The sequence below is a fragment of the Podarcis melisellensis genome (assembly GCF_964234715.1).
Source record: "Podarcis melisellensis genome assembly, chromosome: 16".
Classification (NCBI taxonomy): domain Eukaryota; kingdom Metazoa; phylum Chordata; class Lepidosauria; order Squamata; family Lacertidae; genus Podarcis; species Podarcis melisellensis.
Window position 1 is genome coordinate 19,706,575 of NC_138533.1, and position 18,310 is coordinate 19,724,884.

Consider the following 18,310-nt stretch of genomic DNA (forward strand, 5'->3'; position numbering starts at 1 on the left):
CCAAAAGAAAAAGAAAAAAAAGAGCGAGCAGTGGCCGGTGCGCCTCTATGCGAGGAAAGCAATTCGCAGACGCTCCCTGGGTGTCCCTTTCCTTTTTTCTCTCTGTCTCTCGCCCGCCTCATTCGTGGTTCCCCCCGCCCCCTTTCTCAACGCCGGCGTCATTCTCCTCCCGCCTCTTCCTGCCGCGCCCGCCCGCCTCTTTTTTCGGACCACCCTTTTCAGCGCCGCCGGCGTGTGTCTCTTTGGAGACGCCCCCTTGGAGGGCCGCTCAGGTAAACAGGCAAGATGGCGGCGCCAGAGAGGGCAAGCGAGGCGGAGACGGGCCCCGCGGAGGCGGACGGGCCGGAGGGGTTGGCTCTGCCGCCGCCGCCGCCTCCTCCTCCTCCAGGGCCCGGGCCGGCCCCTCCGAGCCTGGCGGAGCTGCCGGGGGAGCTTCTGGAGCTAATCGCGTGCTGCGGCCCGCTGAACGCCTCCGACGTGGCCCGCCTGGCCTGCACCTGCCGCCGCCTCAGGGAGGCCTGCCAGCCCCGAGGGAAGGTCTGGAGGGAGCAGCTCCGGCTCAGGTGAGCCCCAGGGACGGGCGGGGGTGTGTGTCGAAAGAGTGGAGGAATGGGGGGGGGGGCTCGGAAAGGTGGCAGGAGCAGCGACGTCCATAGGTCGTGGTGCCTCTGAGCATGGGCAGAGTGCAGGGAAGAAGGAAGGCCTGGCGTTGTTCTAAGCGCAAAGATGTGCGTGTTTCAGGCCGCGTAACGGTGACGTCGAGAAGGTGGTGCCTCTGGGCATGGGCAGAGTGCAGCAGGAGGAAGGCCTGGCGAGGGAGTTCCCTGGAGCATACACAGCAGCAGTAGTTGCACTGGGTAGGTGGTGCTTCTGAGCATGGGCAGAGTGCAGCAGGAAGAAGGCCTGGCGTTCCAAGTGCAGAGGTGTGCATGTTTTAGGTTATGGAGCAGTGACGTCGAGAAGGTGGTGCCTCTGGCAGAGGGGAGGAAGGCTTGGTGAGGGAGTTTTCAGTTCCCTGGAGCAATAGTTGCATTGGGTAGGTGGTGTTCCTGAACATGGGCAGAGTGCAGCAGGAGGAAGGCCTGGTGGCATCGTCCTAAGCTCACTGGGAGTTTTCAGGCTGATGAAGCTCACACAGCATTGTCAGTGGGAAGGCGGTGCCTCTGAGCATGCGTAGGGTGTGTGCATGTGATGTTGACCTAAGCACAGTGTAAGGGCAAGAGAGTTTTCTGTTGCCTGGAGCACACACAGCAGCAGTGGTTGCATTGGGAAGATGGTGCCTCTGAACATGGGCAGAGTGCTGCAGGAGGAAAGAGGAGGAAGGCCTGGTGTTGTTCTAAGTGCAACACAGTTACTTTGAGAAGATGGTGCCTTCCTGGCATGAGCAGAGTGCAGCAGGAGGAGCCTCTGAGCATGGTTAGAGCACAGAAAAAGGAGAGTTTGGAGAAGCAGAAACAGAGACAGTCAAGAAAATGGTGTCCCTGAGCATGGGCAAAGTGCAAATGAGGAAGGACTGGAGGTATGCACAGAGGCTTCAGTCCTTACACGTAGCCATAGCAGTGATAGTGGAATGATGATGATGCCACTGAGCATGGAGAGAGTACAGAGGCAGGGAAAAGTGGAAGGTCTAATTTCCCAGGTGCAGGGAGAATTTTCTGGCCCTGGACATTGGTATGATAATTCCTGAGCATAGGCGGAGTGCAGGGGGAGGAAAAGGAGAAAGGGCTGGTATCCCTGGCCCTAGGGAAGTTTCCACTGCCAAGGTTTCTAGACACAACAGCAATAACAGGAATACTGGGAAGATAATGCCCCTGAACTGTGTGTGTAAGGCAGCTGATGGGAGTTGTGGTTCAAAAGATCCACTTCCGGGTCGGCGCCATCGCCGAATGGCGGGCTCCCTCCGAGCTCCGGAGGGAGCCTGCTCGGCAGGGGCTGGGTCCTACCGCACCGGCGATGCGGGGACCCTTAAAAACCACGGCCACGGAGGCCGTGGACATGGAGACTCGGCTGGCACCGTCAGCGCCCTCTCGATTCATAAAGGAGCCTTTTTAAAGGCTACTGATCGGGTGCCGGGGAGGAGCGTGGTGCTTTGAGTCCTCTGCTATCCCTGCCGAGCGCAGCCGCATGCCATCCGGCGGAGAGCGCTGACTTCTTCTATTGAAAATTTGGACCCAAAAGAAGAACCCGTAAAAAGAGGGATAAATTTTTAGAATTTGGAGCGAACGGGGGAGGTGGAAAAAAGGAAGTCAGCCCCCCCCCCCAAATTGTAGAAGAGCCAAAACAAAGGACTGGATAACTAAGATCGAGAGGAACCTTATCTTGCCGAACTAGCAACTTCGCGAGGGAAATTTATAAGATTGAGCTGGAGGAGAAAAGTGGAATTCGTATTAAAAAGCAACCCCCCCGGAATCCCTGGAGCGATTCGTGAAAATGCCTGGAGAAGAATAACGGAGGTTTTGACAGCTGTCAAAGAGCTGTCAAAACGGAAGAATGAAATTGAGACTTTGTTATGAGGACTTTGCCGGTTACATTTGTTATAAATTGGAGATAAATTGTTTCAAATAAGGATTTATAAGTTATTTGGACTGGCGGAGGTGATCTGGAAGGGAACTTTGTTATTGTAATCCACCTAGAGGAGCTGAGGGACATTGCATGTGTTTTCGACGGGAAACTTGAACAGTTGGATAGAACTTTTAATCTCCTGGGAAACTGCAGAAATGGAACATTATTTTGTCTACAGAGGCCTACACTTTACTGGAAACAATGGATTAATCTGTTGAAAAATGAAAGGAACATGATGTAATGTTTTGCTCCTGAATAACAAGCCTCTGTAGAGACACTAGAAGCCTTTGGAAAAAGAACATTTCTGTGAGGGAACAGGGAAGTAAAAAGGAGGAGAGTGATTGACAAGAACAAGGAAACAACAAGAACTGGACAGAAATGGAGTGGGAACATTTGGGATATCCAGATTTGACAAGCTTATGGATATAAAATTGGAGTTTATACTCCTGGATATAAAAATCTGGATAGAAGAAATGGGCCCCCTTTGATAGACTCCTTCTATGATTGGACATCTGTAATTTAAAAAAAAAGACCGGTAAAGAACCAGAGGGATGTGGGTTTAGTGAAATGTGGGTTCATCAGGAAGACATTAGAAGTGGAGGGATAGGAGGAACGCAACAGGGAAAGAGGGGAGGGAAATTTGGAATCCAAAGGTTGTAAAATTATTGTTTGTTTTTATTCTATTTTCATCTGTACTATATTTGAAAGGGGGGAACTCGTGGAAGGGAATAGGTCGATCTTAGGGGATGGAAATTTGGATAAATTGAGTTATTGATGATGAGTGTATTTTGGGAATAAGAATTTGTTGAATATTATTGCTTTTTTGGAAGATTTGGAACACAAGAGGGGGTGGGGAGGGGAAGTCCTGGATATTGGAAAAAGTTTATGAATTGGATTTTATTTGTTTTAATTTGGAAAACCTTAATAAAAATTATTAAAAAAAAAACAAAAGATCTGGAAGTCGCATGTGGAGTAGGCCTGGGCGATGTATCGATACAAGATTGGGATGGGGGCAGAGTGGGATGGCAGCTTCACTCAGAGGAATATTGCAGGTGAAACCGTCACCGCTCCTGAGCCGAGGGAGAAACAAGCTGCAGCTGGGAGTGGTGGCAGTGTCACCTGCAATATACTGCTGAATGAAGCCACCGTCCCACTCTGCCCCTTGTACTGGCAAAGAGAGAGAAACAAGCTGTATCACCGAGGAGCCGATACAGCTTGTTCCTCCCTTTGCTTCTTTAATGTGTTTGGCTGAGGAGCTGCATGCCTCAGCCTAGCAGTTGGGGCTGTTCAGCTGGGGTGTGTGAAGCCCCCCACTCCCCAGCTGCGGGAGCCCCAATCCTTCCGCTGCTTGCATGCGAGCAGGAGAAGGATCAGGGATGCTCAGCTGGGGGGTGCGAAATCCAACATCTGCCATCCAGAGCCAGCGGCAAAATAGTGGCTTTGAGAACTGAAAGAAGAAAAATCACTTTATCCAGGCACAGTCCATATATATATATATTGGCAGTGTTAGAAAAGCTATATATTGGCAGTGTTAGAAAAGCTAGGAGCCAAATGTCTTCTTGGACCTGGGTTGTTGGCACCAAAACAGAATGTCTAGTCGCCTGGGGTGTGAGGGTCGGCAACACTTTTTATTTATTTTTTTAATAAGCATGAATTAATACGCAATTCACATAAGTGACACATTGTTAATATCACATTTTTAGTAGAAATTGCTAATATATGTTTGATTTGGTGTTGACAGTAAAAATATTGGTACCATACTTGAGTTTTCAAAACATTCTACTCTTTATTGTTAAACTCCTTAACATATTGCCTATCCTTAACATATACTTGGAGGCTTCAAAGCACTACATTTCAGTAATTTTTGAGTGTCAGCCAGGCACAAAAAAATGGCACCCAGACTTTTTGAGGTGCTCACAAGTGGAGAATCTTTAGGTGCAAAATGCGCCTTGCGCCCTGCTAATTTCGAACCCTGCACCTATTCTGACCTCTCTTAATGGTGATACGGACCATTCATAACTTAAGAATGTTCTTCACAACTGTGAGCAGGGTAGTGGGGTGGGGTAAATGAAATGGTTCCTGAAATTCATTCTGATTGTGCAGATAAAATGTACATAATTGATAAAATTCTACAGGATGTGGTATTTTTATGTGAAAACAGTCAAGTTCCAGTGATCCCCAGACATGCACCTCCAGATGGTGAAGATGTCAGGCGCCATCCTGGTGCCCAGGCATCTTCACTTGGTTGTAATAGTCAGGTGCAAAATGTGCTAAGTCAGGTGCTTGACTAATTTTGAACACTGGGTGGGGTTGAATAATATGCAGGCAAATTCAGGCAGTGCAATTGATTAGTAGGTCTTGTGTAACAAACCTATTTCCTCAAAGAGCAGAATTTTTGCAAAAAAAGAAAAGTGATGGGGGGAGTGCTCCAGAAAGTGTGGGATAGTGCTTGTTTCAATACGGTGGCATCTAACCTCCCCACAAACGCATCAGAATGAATGCTCAATAAAAAGCCAGTGTTGTCTAATGTCCCTGCAAACAAATCAGGGAGATGAATGCTTAATAAGCTGATCATCTGGTTTGACATTGTCATTGTGTCAACCACCATAACCCCAAGATCTCTTCTTTGGTTAGTCACAATTCAAACACCATTGGCACATATTAAAGTTAGGGTTTATTTTTTTATTTAGCGAAATATGTTTGCCTCTTGATTGTAGTAATACCTGCAAGCTGCTTACAAGGAATATTAAAATGATCAATGAAAAATTGTTGCATTACGCATCAATTTGCTCTGACCTTGAACTTCATTTGCCATTTTCCTGCATGTTCACCCAGTTTGGAAATTATCATAATGGCAAACAGATTTTTGTTTGTTTTTAAAAGCTCATAGTAGTGTTCTCTGTCATTACTAAAATAAGTGATATTCTGTATCTGTATACTTTCATCACTGCTTCATGCTGTTCCCTTATTGTAGTTCTTGATTTTAGCATCCGAAGTGCTGTCAGGGGCCCAGTGAACCTTCCATGAGGAATATGGCCACACTGCGTTACATTATTTCAGCAACTGTTTATTTTAGGGCAATGAGTAAAGAATAACTCCTCCAACTGAAATTGCAGTGGGGGTTTCAAGGCACTCAGATGTAATTACTCAAGATGGAGCCTGGCCCAGAGTAACAGGGTCAATATCTCAACTTTTGCCAGGAGTCCAGCGATCAGAGAAACAGCCGCTTTTGGAATACAGACCCGCGATGGCTCACGTGGCTGGCTCTGAATCTTTCAAAGGTCCAACTTGGCGGCTGAGATGATAAAGCCGAACTCTGAATCGCAGACAGAGAGCCTGGAAAGCGACCCAGGAAAATCGCTTGCTGAACTGGGGAGCTGTCCGTTGTTCAGCAGCCTCTTTCACAGGTGGGGAGAGAATATTCTCTTCCTTTTAATTGTTCAGCCTGAGTTTTGCAAGCCAACTGGCAGTTAGAAAAAGCAATAAAACCATGTCTTCTTCTGCCAAGACATGGTCAGAGCCAGGCTACATATGAACTTCTCCTGTTCTCAAAAATGGGCCAAGATAAGAAATTTACATATATTGGTCCAGTTATATTGTCACTGACTGTGTGAGAGAGCTTGCCTGCAAGTTATGATTTAGTCTCCTACAGTGATGTATTCTGCCACACCATCGCCCCAAAAGTTAACAGATTGACATCCTGATTTAAAAAGTTGAAGCCATTGTTGTGTGTTTGTTCACAATACTACTGTGCAGCAACATTGCCATATATTGTGAAGGTGTTTGCAAAGTGATGTTCCTCATCTGGAGCAAACGAGACATAAAATTAGCCCTCTTTCTAGCCAAACTTTTGCAAACCTGTTGACCAGCTGTTTTGGACTACAACTTCCATCAGCCTCAGCAAGGGCTCCATATTGGAGAAGGCTGCTTTGGTCATGTATGTCTCCTGATGCTGATTATTGTTTAAATAATAATTAGCCAGCAAATAGTCAGCTTGGGACTGGCTGTGGCAGGAGCAGTCAACCCTTTGCCCCAATCATGGTCCAGATCAGCTATTTATTAAACAAATTCAGGAATTGTTGTTATTATTTTATCCCAGTTTGGTTGAAATAAATCAGCCTGAGGTCCATTCATTCTGTGGGGTTTACTCTTAAGCAGGACTGAGGCCACATTCACACCATACATTTAAAGTGCTATGATAAACATAGTTGTGGCCAAGAGTTCTGGGAGCTGTAGTTTGTTAAGGGTGCTCAGAGGTTTTTTTGGGAGAACTCAAGTTCCCATAGTTCCCTGTGAAGAGGGCTTGATTGTTTAGCCACTCTGGGAATTGTAGCTTTGGAAGGGGAATAACAGCTTAGCACGAAGGACAAAGGGCCGTTGCTCAGTGGTAGAGCACACAGTTCGGTTGCGAACCTTTTCAGGATCAATCTGTAGCACCTTCAAGTAGGGCAAGAGGTGGGGAACCTACCTGAAACTTCTGCTCAGGGTAGAGTAGAGCAGGTATCTTCAACCTTTGCAGCCCCAGGATTCACTTTTAACCCAAACATGCATTTTGGGACCTGTTTCTTAATCTTTTACCACATATTTCCATGGTGGCAACACTCTTCCATGGTAAGAGTGTGACCCATCTTAGATCAGACAGCAGTCTACTGGTGGTCCTGACCCACCAGTTGAAGACCAGTGGAATAGACTATACAGTGGTACCTTGGTTTAATAACAGTCCTGTTTACGAACGATTCGGTTTACGAACTCCACAAAATGGGAAGTAGTATCCCAGTTTGCGAACTTTACCTTGGTCTAAGAACTGAAACCGAACGGTGGAAGGGCACCGACGGTGGGACGCCTCATTAGGGAAAGTGTGCCTTGGTTTAAGAACGGTTTCAGTTTAAGAATAGACTTCCAGAATGGATTAAGTTCATAAACCAAGGTACCACTGTACTGAACTAGATGGAACAATATGAATCTATGTAGAACAGCTTCATTGTGTAATGTGTGTGTATCGGGATATTGGTTAATGTACGAACTAGATAACTCAACCACAACTCTTTGTTTTCGCGAATAGCCTATGGTCCTGTCCAAACTCCCACATTTTGCATCCTTCAGATCTCTCTTGACTGGCAGTTTCTACTGTGACTCCTGCTTTTCCTTTGTGTTCTGAAAAAAATGTTAACTTGGGAATTGTTCAAAAGCTGACAGATAAGGTCTATATCCACATCTTTTGGTTAATCCTAGTGTTGACATTTTGTGAGGAGGAAGCACATAGCTTGACTGGGCAGCCTCTGATAGGCTTTATCTCAAAGCCATGTTATGCCAAGATTTCTCTTCCAGAAAACCTTCATGGTGTTGAATAGATAGGCAGGTGCATCATTAATCCTCAATGTCACAGGAGCTTCCAGGGCACCAGGGTTTGCAGCAGGTAGCCCAGAATTACAGCTCATGTTTGGGCTTTATTTCCCCCCCTGTCCTGGATATCAAAGAGAGCTCCGGGTTCCATGCCACCCAAAACGGCTGTTGGCACAGCTCTCCTCTGCCCGATACACTTGGGAAATAGGGAGCAAGCGACTTCCTCCTACATTTCCTGGCAAGAAGCAAATGCTGGACACTTGGCTGAGCTGCTCAGAAACACGGCTGCAAGTCACAGGGCCTGTGTCCTCTGAGGCTAATCCCCTCCACCCTTCCTTTGGCCTCTCCAGCACCCAATGCCGGCCAGCTGAGGATGTGCTCTGGCAGTGTACACACACTGCCATCGACCTCCTCCTGGTTCAAGGGGGATAGGCAGATTCAAGAAGTTATAATCCTTTTTTGAACACAATGAATCCTCAAAGCAGCATTCGCTGTGATAGTTTGCTGGAAGAAGTGTTGCAGGGTGGGGTAGGGAGTTCTGCCACCTGCTATTTAGCTGTCAGGAAACGGGGGCTCATGTGTTGCAAGCAGAAGGGCCCTCCTTTAATCCCCGGCATCTCTAGGTAGCAGTGTTAGAAACTGAGATGCGAAAGTTGGAGCTAAATGGCACCTTAAACCTTGGTTGTGGGCGGAGCAACAGAATGTCTTGGCACACTTTTTTAATAACAAAAATACAAAGCTGAAAATGAATGAACTTCAGCTAAAATATGGTCTAGTCCTAGACCTGCCTACCCCCCTAATATTCTTAAGAGGGTCTCTTCTCCAGTTGTCAGAGAGTAGCTGGAAGTGGGGAGGCAGAAAAAGGTCCTCCTTTCCTTCCACTCTGCAGTTTTAATCTGAAATTGTAGGCACAGTACTGTGCCCAGAGCTCAGAAACTGCATGTGCTGATGAAATTCCCTGTCGCAATATGCGCCTAGAACAATGGGAGTTTCAAACACTGCTAGGTAGCGTTGGGAAAGACTCCTGCCTGGAGGGCTGGAGGGTTTCTGCCGGTCTGTGTCAGTGATACTGAGCTAGATGACAAATGGTCTGACTCGGTATAAGGCAGCTTCCTTATATTTGGAGGTTAGAGACAAGCCAGTGGGCACGTCCCTTGCATTTATTCTGGACGCATAGCATGTGGTTTGCATGCAGGAGGTCCCAGGTTCATCTCCGGGTAGTGCTGGGAAAGACTCCAGTCTGAAATCCTGGAGAGCTCCTGCCAGTCAATGTAGATGGTTCTGAGCTAGGTGAAGTGATGGTCTGACTTGATATAAGGTGTTTTCCTTTGTGGCTAGGGGATGTCTACAGTAAGATACTCTACTTTGAAAATATAGATAACAAGCTGGGGAGCTCTGATGAGTCCTCAGTAGATGGATTGAGGTTGAATCTCGAAAAGACAGAAGGGGGACATGGGGCGGGCAGGTAGGTGTGGAGGACTCCCTGGTCCTGAGCAGGGTAACTGCCACTAAAGGACCAGGTGCACAGTCTGGGAGTCATTTTGGACTCACAGCTGTCCATGGAAGCGCAGGTTAATTCTGTGTCGAAGGCAGCTGCCTATCAGCTCCATCTGGTACACTGGCTGAGACCCTACCTGCCTGCACACTGATATAAGGCATCTTCCTGTGTGGCTACGGGATGCCTGCAGGAAGATACCGTACTTTGGAAATATAAGTAACAAGCTGGGGGGTTCTGAAGAGTCTTTAGTAGCTTCCTCTCCAGCTAGGCCTGAACTAGCAGTCTAGTGATATAGTACAGGTCTAACCCCTGGAACTCAGGAACAAATGAGCACCAAGCCTTGGGCTATTTAGAATAATTTGTGTGACTGGGAGAGCTTAGGGATGCCCCTGTCTCCTTCATTCCAGGCGCAGCTTAGCGCTCTTGGTGTTGTTTGACTCCCAACTCCTCATCAGCCCCAACTAGCACAGTCAGCGATTATGGGATTTGTAGTCCAATGACTGTTACACCTCTCTTCAGTAAGGGGCTTGAGCAGTTCAGTTCCCCACCCAGCTACCCCAGCCGATGCCCATCATTTTTGGACCATGGCAAAAAGCATGCTCAGGCCTTGTTGGAGTGGGGCACAGGGTAAGAGGGAGAGGATCTCTTTTTAAAAAATAAAAAAGGAAGAATATTTATCCACTTACCTTCAGAAAGTCCCCCAAATATTCAGAATTATATAATTTATATAGGGCCACATTTCACAGCTGGGCATGAGATCTTCAGCCCATACGGAGGAGTGCCTCTGTTTAGGGTTCTAATCAGCCTGGAACAAAAGGACTCATCAGGGTGAGCCAGCTGGGGAAGGAGACTCTTCTTGTGGTCCCCCCCCCATTCCTGCCCTCCTGAAATCTTTCCCCACTGTGACATGAATGTTTCATCAACCTTAGTGTTTAGCAGGGTGTCAGTCCTCTGAAACTTCTCACTGTAACAGGTGAAATGGGGTGTGTGCATGTGTATTACACTTGTGGTGTACCTCCTTCGACCTCATTCCTTCTCCAGGATACCTCATTCCAAGGAGGGGAAACCCGTGGCCCTCCAGCAGCTCCTGGACTCTAGCTCCCATCATCCCTAGCCAGCATAGCCCAATGGTCAGAGATCATGGGAAGTGCAGTCCAACCACGGCTAGAGGGCCACATGCTTCCCACCCCTTTTAGTGGTTCAAGGAGACCACTTCTCCTTACTCCATTTTCCTGTTCTCTTCCCCCTGCCTCTTGGCATCCTGAACAACTCCGTGAAGATGTGAAATGTTGACCACTGTGTTTTGATTTGTCTGTTTCTTCCACAGGTGGCCATCACTTATGAAATATTATAACCAGGTGGACAGCGTGAATTGGCTGGAGGAATACAAACAACGGCATAAAGCTGGCTTGGAAGCTCGGAGAATCGTAGCATCATTTTCCAAAAGGTTCTTTTCGGATCATGTAAGATTTCTTGTTTATTTGAGAAACACTCGTCCTGTGCACCCCATGATCCTTTTGTGACCCAGGATACAAAAGCGTGCTTGATAGTTTCCTAGTGGGTTACAGGAAAAGTCTTAAGAACGGAGGAAGCTACTTTGTACCGGTCCATTTACCCAATATTGTCTACCGGCAGCACTTCTCCAGGGTTTCAGACAGAGAGCAATTCCAACCCTACCTGGAGATGGAGATGCTCTGCCACTGAGCTATAACCCTCCCCACAAAATAAGCTGCCTTGGACTGGGTCAGACCGTTGGTCCATCTAGCTCAACATTGTCTACACTGACTGGCAGCAGCTCTCCAGAGTTTCAGATGGGAGTCATTTCCCTGCCCTGGGATTGAACATGGTACCTTCAGCGTGCAAGACTGATGCTCGACCACTGAGCTATGGCCCTTCACTTAAGGCATAGAAGCCTTAAGATAGACCATTGGTCTATCTAGCTCAATATTGTGTACACACTGACTGGCAGCAACTCTCCAGGGTTTCAAACACCTACATGGAGATGCTGGGGGTTAAACCTTGGACCTTTTGCATGTAGAGCATGTGCCCTTTCAGATGAGCCCTGGCCCTTCCCTAAAGTCCTTAGTGATGGGGTAACACTATGTTCTTTTGCTAGGTGCCCTGTGACGGCTTCACTGATATTGAAACCCTCGAGTGCCCAAGCCACTTCTTTGAGGATGAGCTGATGTCCATCCTTAATATGGAAGGAAGGTGAGCCTGAATTTTAAAAGAGCTAGGAGGGGCTGCGGAAACAAAATTGCATTTCCATGGGGCTGCAAAGTTTAGATTAATTGATCGGCCAGTTAAAACATTTTTGACTGACTGAAACAGTGCGCCTGATTTACCCAGCCAGCAGATTTTAAATATTTTTTACAGAAACTTAACAGACACTGCAAACTCCTGTGCAATTTAATTCTTAAACGTTGCATTCATAATCCCTCTTCTTTGAAGAAGTTACAAGAGAGCAGACATGATTTCCTCTCTGGGTTTTTTTTTATCTTCACAACATTCCTTCAAGGTTGGTGAGGCTTAGAGCGAGAGACTTGTCCAAGGCAAACCAACAAGCTCCATAGCCGAGCAGAGATTTGAACCTGGTCTTATACCATTCCAGCTATTAATAAGTGCTGGTTTTGACCTATAAGGCCTTAAGCAGCTCAGTACCGCAATACCTCAAGGACTGCCTCTCCCCAGATACACCAAACCAGACGCTGATCATCATCTGAGGCCCTTCTTTGTGTGCCTACTCCTCAAGAGGTCCAGAGGGTGGAAACATGAGAACTGGACTTTTCTGCAGTGGCTTCCCATTTGCGGAATGCTCTTCCCAGGAAGTCTCATCTAGCACCTTCATTATACATCTTTAGGCACCAGGTGAAAACATTCCTCTTCAACCAGGCCTTTGGCTGATTAATATTATACGGCCTTTTAAATGTGCTTGTGGGATGTGGGGTTTATTGTCTGTTTTTGTTTTAACTGTTTATTTTGTGCTTTTATTCTGCATTTTTATCTTGCGAACCACCCCGAGATCTTCAGATGAAGGGCGCTATATACCTTTGATAAAAATAAATAAATAAGTGCCAGTCTTATGAGAAATGTTGCATTCTCTGTGCAAGAGACAATCGGAAATGCCTCTCCTGAGATGTTACAGTGCATAATCTAAAAAAAAAAAGTCTGCTTACCCCCTCTCTTGTATGCAAATTTATGCAGATCTAATTGATTAAAACTGCAAGGACTGTGTAGGAAGTCCTAAAAGCAGAGGCAGACAACCTGTGGACCTCCAGATATTGCCGGACTTCAGCTCTCATCATCCCTGGCCATTAGTCATGCTGACTGGAGCTGACGGATATGTTCCAACAATATATCCGAAAGGCCACAGGTTCCCTATCCCTGTTTTAAAGACTACAATGAAGTTTTATAGTTGATTGTGTGCTCAGCTTTGTTTCACTTTCTAACAAGGCTGCAGCTTAATATTTTGCATTGGTGAGGTTTCTGCTTAGCATCATTTGAGCTGCTGCGTTGGCCGCACACATTCTTATTAAGAGCAAATTTATGCTAACGATGCTGCAGTCTTTGCCACTTGCTATCATTAAGCTAAATTGTTTCCCTGGAAGCCGTCCTGACAGTGTGTCTGTTCCTACTGAGCGCCCTGATTGACTAGAGGATAATGCGTTGTGAGGTTTGATCTGTTTGCTGGAGTGGACGGATCTGAATTGGGAGAAACAGGAGCATCACCTGTGCATGCATTCAGAGCCCAGGAGGGTATAGAGCAGGTGTGGGGAACATAGTCCATCTGTTGCTGAACTGCAACTCCTGTAATCCCTGGCTATTGCCTGTGTTTGCTGGGGCTGATGGGAGTTGTAGTTCAGCAACATCTGGAGGGACAAAGTTGTCCACACACATGGTATAGTGAAACAATAGGATGTGAGTAAGAAGCATTCTGTAGAATTGGGTTCTTGGAACACAAAGAACACAAACAGTAGTTAAAATTAAGCGCTTTTGGAAACAGGAGTGAATGTTTCTGCACCCCTTCTCGTGGCCACAGGAACCAAGCCAGGCTAATTCCCATCATGATAAATAATAATATAATAATAATATTTATTATTTATACCCCACCCATTTGGCTGGGTTTCCCCAGCCACTCTGGGCAGCTCCCAACATTAATAATAATAATAATAATAATAATAATAATAATAATAATAATAATAATAATAAAAAATAATTAATACCACCAGACATTTAAAACGTCCCTGAACAGGCTGCCTTCAGGTGTCTTCTAAAAGTCAGATAGTTGTTTATTTCCTTGACATCTGATGGGAGGGCTTTCCACAGAGAGGGTGCCAGTACCGAGAAAGTCCTCTGCCTGGTTCCCTGTAATCTCGCAGTGAGGGAACCGCCAGAAGGCCCTCAGAGCTGGACCTTAGTGTCTGGGCTGAACAATGTGGTGGAAACCTCCTTCAGGTATACTGAGCCGAAGGCCTTGGTCTGAATGTAGCCATTCAGATCTTGGGTCTTCCCAGTCTTAGTTGGTCTTTCTTGACCACTACATTGCACTGTCTCTCAAGAAACATCTTAAATATCTTTGCACACGACATTTTCTTACTACAGAATAATTATTAAATTGGTCTTCTGTCCAAGCAAGGCACTGACACAAATGTAGCAGCATCAAGTCTTCCTCGGCTGTTCTCTTAAGTAAGTGGCATGTGACGTTTCGAGCCTGGAAGGATCAATACCCACCATATTTACACAGTGGTCTGAGGACCTTGCATCCCTCCAAGTCATAAGGTGGACTTGGAGGAATAGTTTTCCATTCTTAACCCCACAAAGAGTCCTGGGACCTGTGGTTTGTTACGGGTGCTGTTAGGAGACCCTGCCCCCTGCTGATATTCCCTTCACAGAGCTACCATTTCCAGAGTTTCCTGGGGGAAAGGATAGACCGTTAAGCCACTCTGAGAACTGCAACTTTAAAGCCTTCCTTTATTCTTTTTGGCCAGGCTCCCCGGTGCAATTTTTCTGCATTGTTTGCTGATCCTTATCTCTTTCATCTTTCTACCCCTCTTGTTTGTTGCTGAAGTTTAATAAAACTATTGATGTTGGCAAAAATCCCAGCTGGCGTGAGAGTATTTGAGTGGCATTGTAGTTCTCTGCCTGCTTTTGCATTCCACAGATAAGATTGTGCTATAGGGGTCAGAAGTTGTCTTTTAAAGTCACAGGAGATACCTGAGCCGTATTAATAAGATCCTGCTTTCAGGGCTTGGTAGTTGTTTCCATGCTCTGCTTGGCTAGCCCCTTATAATCGCGCCATTCAAGCGTTTCTCTTTGTGTGCCTGGCTTTCCTCCTCCCATTCTTCCGACTCAAGCGGTTGCTCACCACAATGGTTCTCCTTCACTGTGCAGGAAAGGCCTGACGTGGAAGTACTATGCAAAGAAAATCCTTTACTTCATGCGGCAGCAAAACATATTGAAGAAACTGAAGGTGTATCTTCAGCGCCCAGCGGAGGAGCAGTCCTTTTTGGAAGGTGAGTGGAGGCCTCAACGTGATAGCAAGCATCGGTCCTGCCAGCCGAAGCTTTATTATTTAGCCAAAGGCTCTGCGTCACACAAAAGAATCCAAATGGAGCATCACTCAAAATGTAGTTAAAGTAAAATTGTGTGATCTACTGGCACATCCAATATTTTCCGATGCAGTTACAAAAAAAACAAAAAACCTCATTGTACTCATTACAAAACAGGCAGAATCTTAACCATTTTGTAATTTAATTCAGTGGTTTGTCCCGAAATCAGCAGTCCAATCTTTTTCTGTTCCTGGTCTGTTCTCAAATATTATTTCTGAAATGCACACGCTCCATCTTTATCTGGATTTGAAGAGCTTTATCCCAACACCCCCATTTGCTTTTCCTTGTTTAGCTTTTAATTTCCTCTTAATGCAATACAGACTGGCCAGTTTAATTCTTCACTTACCTTACTAAAATGAGAATTTCCTTCTCCTTCACTTGCCAATTATCTCTCTCTCTCTCTCTGTGTGTGTGTGTGTGTGTGTGTCTGTGTGTGTGTGTAAGGTTAAAAATGTTTTTATAATTTCATGAGGAGGGGCTCTTTGGGGAAAAAAATCTATTCCAAAGGTGAGGAACCCCAGTTCTGGGAAACAGATGCAGCCCTCCATCCCTATTTGGCCCTTGGGGCTCTCCTAGACCACGCCCCCTCACAGAGGCCACGCCCTCTGTGTTTGCTTAGATGTTATGTGCTCATGAACCATGATAATGCCTTTTGCTTAACTTGCAGGAGAGAGGAGAGGTGGGTCCCATCTGTTACTCCACCCACCACTGTTACATGGCCCTTGGAAGGCTGCTAACAAGCGAATGTGGCCCTCGGGCTTTAAATGGTTCCCAGCCCCAATCTAATCAACTCACCACTCAATTCAAGGACCCAGCGGCTACAGCACACCATGGCAGGTGTCTGTCCAGCCGCTACTTCCCATTACCCGGCAGCTCTTACCATTCAAAATTAAATCTGCTCACAACCCTTGAGTAATTTTAATGGAATATATTTCTGCCCTGCCTCTCTTCCGGGTTTTTCCAGGGGCTGTATTGATTGACCAGTATTGCAACCCACTGTCGGACATCTGCCTAGAAAGTGTCCAAGCCCAGGTTGACGATATTGTGGCCAAAGTTCGGAAATTCCTGAAATCGAAAAACTCTAGGCACCCAAGTGTGACCCAAAAAGCAGGTATTGTACAAAGCTACTTGAGTTAGTTTTTTGTTTGTGTATGTGGTTTTTGTTTTTTTTGGACAGCCTTTTCTATGGCAATGCAGCTACTCTGCGCTAGGGTGACTTGTAGTGTTGGAAGGAACCACAAGGGTCATGTAGTTCAACCCCTTTGCAGTGGAAGACTTTTTCGCCCAATGTGGGACTCAAACCCACAACCCTGAGATTAAGAGTCTCATGCTGACTGATACTGACTGAGCTATCACACCTGGGCGAGAGGTGAGGAGAACATTTTCCTGACAAGGGCCACATTTCCTCTGGAGAAATCTGTCAGGGGCCACATGCTGGCAGTGAACAGGGCCAAAGCCACCAGTGGTTGGACAGAGATGACCCCCCCCCCCTTCTCTCACTCATCTCACCCAGCAGAGGCAAATGACATTACGATGGGAGTGGCCACAGAGACCATATAACACCAGACCTGAAACACCTACATTGGCTCCCAGTACATTTCCAATTCAAAATGTTCCAATTCAAAATGACCTTGGCCTAGTATACCTGAAGGAGCGTCTCCACCCCCACCATTCAGCCGGGACACTGAGGTCCAGCTCCGACGGCCTTCTGGCGGTTCCCTTACTGCAAATTTACAGGAAACCAGGCAAAAGATGGCCTTCTCGGTAGTGGCACCCTCCCTGTGGAACGCCCTCCCATCAGATGTCAAGGAAATAAACAACTATCTTGACTTTTAGAAGACATCTGAAGGCAGCCCTGTTTAGCGAAGTTTTTAATGTTTGAAGTTTTATTGTGTTTTTAATATTCTGTTGGGAGCCACCCAGAGTGTGAGGTGATGAATTTGTGCAGGCGACTGCAGGAACTCAGTTTCTGGAAGTCCCAGGAAGGGAGAGTGCTCTTGTGCGCAGGTCCTTCTTGTGGTTTTCCCACAGGCTTCTTGTTGGCCACTGTGAGAACTCTCCCGTTTTCCTAGCAGTTTCAGCGAATTAATTTATTCTTGTGTTTCAGGGGAGGTCTTGATCGTCTCTCAGGTGGAGCTTCAGAGGCAGGTCCTCGATGCCATGAACTACGTCCTCTACGAGCAATTGAAATACAAAGGGAACGAGGTGGATTACTACAATTCCCTGAATTCGTACATCCGCCAGGTAAAGAGAACAAACAAGTTGGAACAGGAGAACTGACTTGCCCGTTAACTTGCCTTTTTTGGCATAGGAATACGTTTGCATGCCTCCCTAAAGGCAGTGATTTAGAATGAACAGGTTAGAGATGTGCCTGGGGGCAGGCGGAAGTTAGGGTTCTCTGATCATCTGAGCCAATGGGCAGGGAGTGGTGCAGCATGGAGAGGGGAGGATGTCCTGGCAGCACAAAGAAAAGAGGCGGCAGACAGTTACTGTCTGTTGCCTCTTTGGGACCATCCGCTAGCCACCAGAGACCTAGTTAATCCCAAGTCTCCTCTCTGTCTCGCCCTTCCATCACCTCATCATTGCACCCTTTATTCTCCCAGGATTTGGGAATATCAACTCCGGGGTTTCAGATAGTGCAATCTCACGGCACTACTGCTGTTCTCGTGCTGTTTTTATCCATTATATCTGTTCTTAATGTTATGCTTTTATTCTTCCATGGGAAACCACTTGGGGAGCACAATGTGGGGGAAAGCGGCTTACACATCTTATAAATAAACGAAACAGAGAGACAGATTGTTCTCAATGGTTACATGGGAGCTTCTGGGCCTATTTTGTCTTCCTCGCCTTAAAAGAACAGAGGATCCATTGTACTGCAAGGCTGTAAACCAACCAGTCCTTGCTTTTGAGGGTGGGCTTAAACATAATCCCAGATCAGAGGGACTACCCCTCACCCTCACTGTTGGTTTCTTTTTCTGGTTTCAGGTTTTGATCCACAGGACTGGAATCCCAATCAGCTTGTCGGTGCTTTACTTGACAATTGCCAGGCAGTTGGGTGTGCGGCTGGAGCCTGTCAACTTTCCCAGCCACTTTTTGCTCAGATGGTGCCAAGGGACAGAAGGGTAAGCTTTTAAAGTTTCGCTTGGCCTCCCGCCCTCCCACCAGGAACCTTGTTTTCCGAGCTGGCAAGGCAGCAAGAGAGGCAGCTATCTCAGGCAACAAGATGGCTTCGGCATTGCCATTTTCAAGTTAACTGCTGCCAAACGGCAAAGTAATGGGAAGGGTTTGTGTGCGTGTG

The 18,310-nt window shown here is 46.6% G+C and overlaps 1 protein-coding gene across 2 annotated transcripts in view; it reads left to right on the forward strand.

Moving 5' to 3' along the window:
• Positions 1 to 270: 270 nt before the first annotated feature.
• FBXO21 (F-box protein 21) overlaps positions 271 to 18,310 on the forward strand; it is a 39,832-nt gene continuing 21,792 nt past the window's right edge. For both annotated transcript variants that reach the window (XR_014163686.1, XM_081892386.1), the window contains exons 1-7: positions 271 to 563; positions 10,731 to 10,866; positions 11,520 to 11,614; positions 14,795 to 14,916; positions 15,977 to 16,123; positions 17,120 to 17,256; positions 17,998 to 18,134. Coding sequence is in view for 1 of the 2 variants with exons in the window: in XM_081892386.1 (XP_081748512.1) it covers positions 286 to 563; positions 10,731 to 10,866; positions 11,520 to 11,614; positions 14,795 to 14,916; positions 15,977 to 16,123; positions 17,120 to 17,256; positions 17,998 to 18,134 (1,052 nt within the window). In the remaining variant the exon portion in view is untranslated. The remainder of the gene's footprint in view (positions 564 to 10,730; positions 10,867 to 11,519; positions 11,615 to 14,794; positions 14,917 to 15,976; positions 16,124 to 17,119; positions 17,257 to 17,997; positions 18,135 to 18,310) is intronic.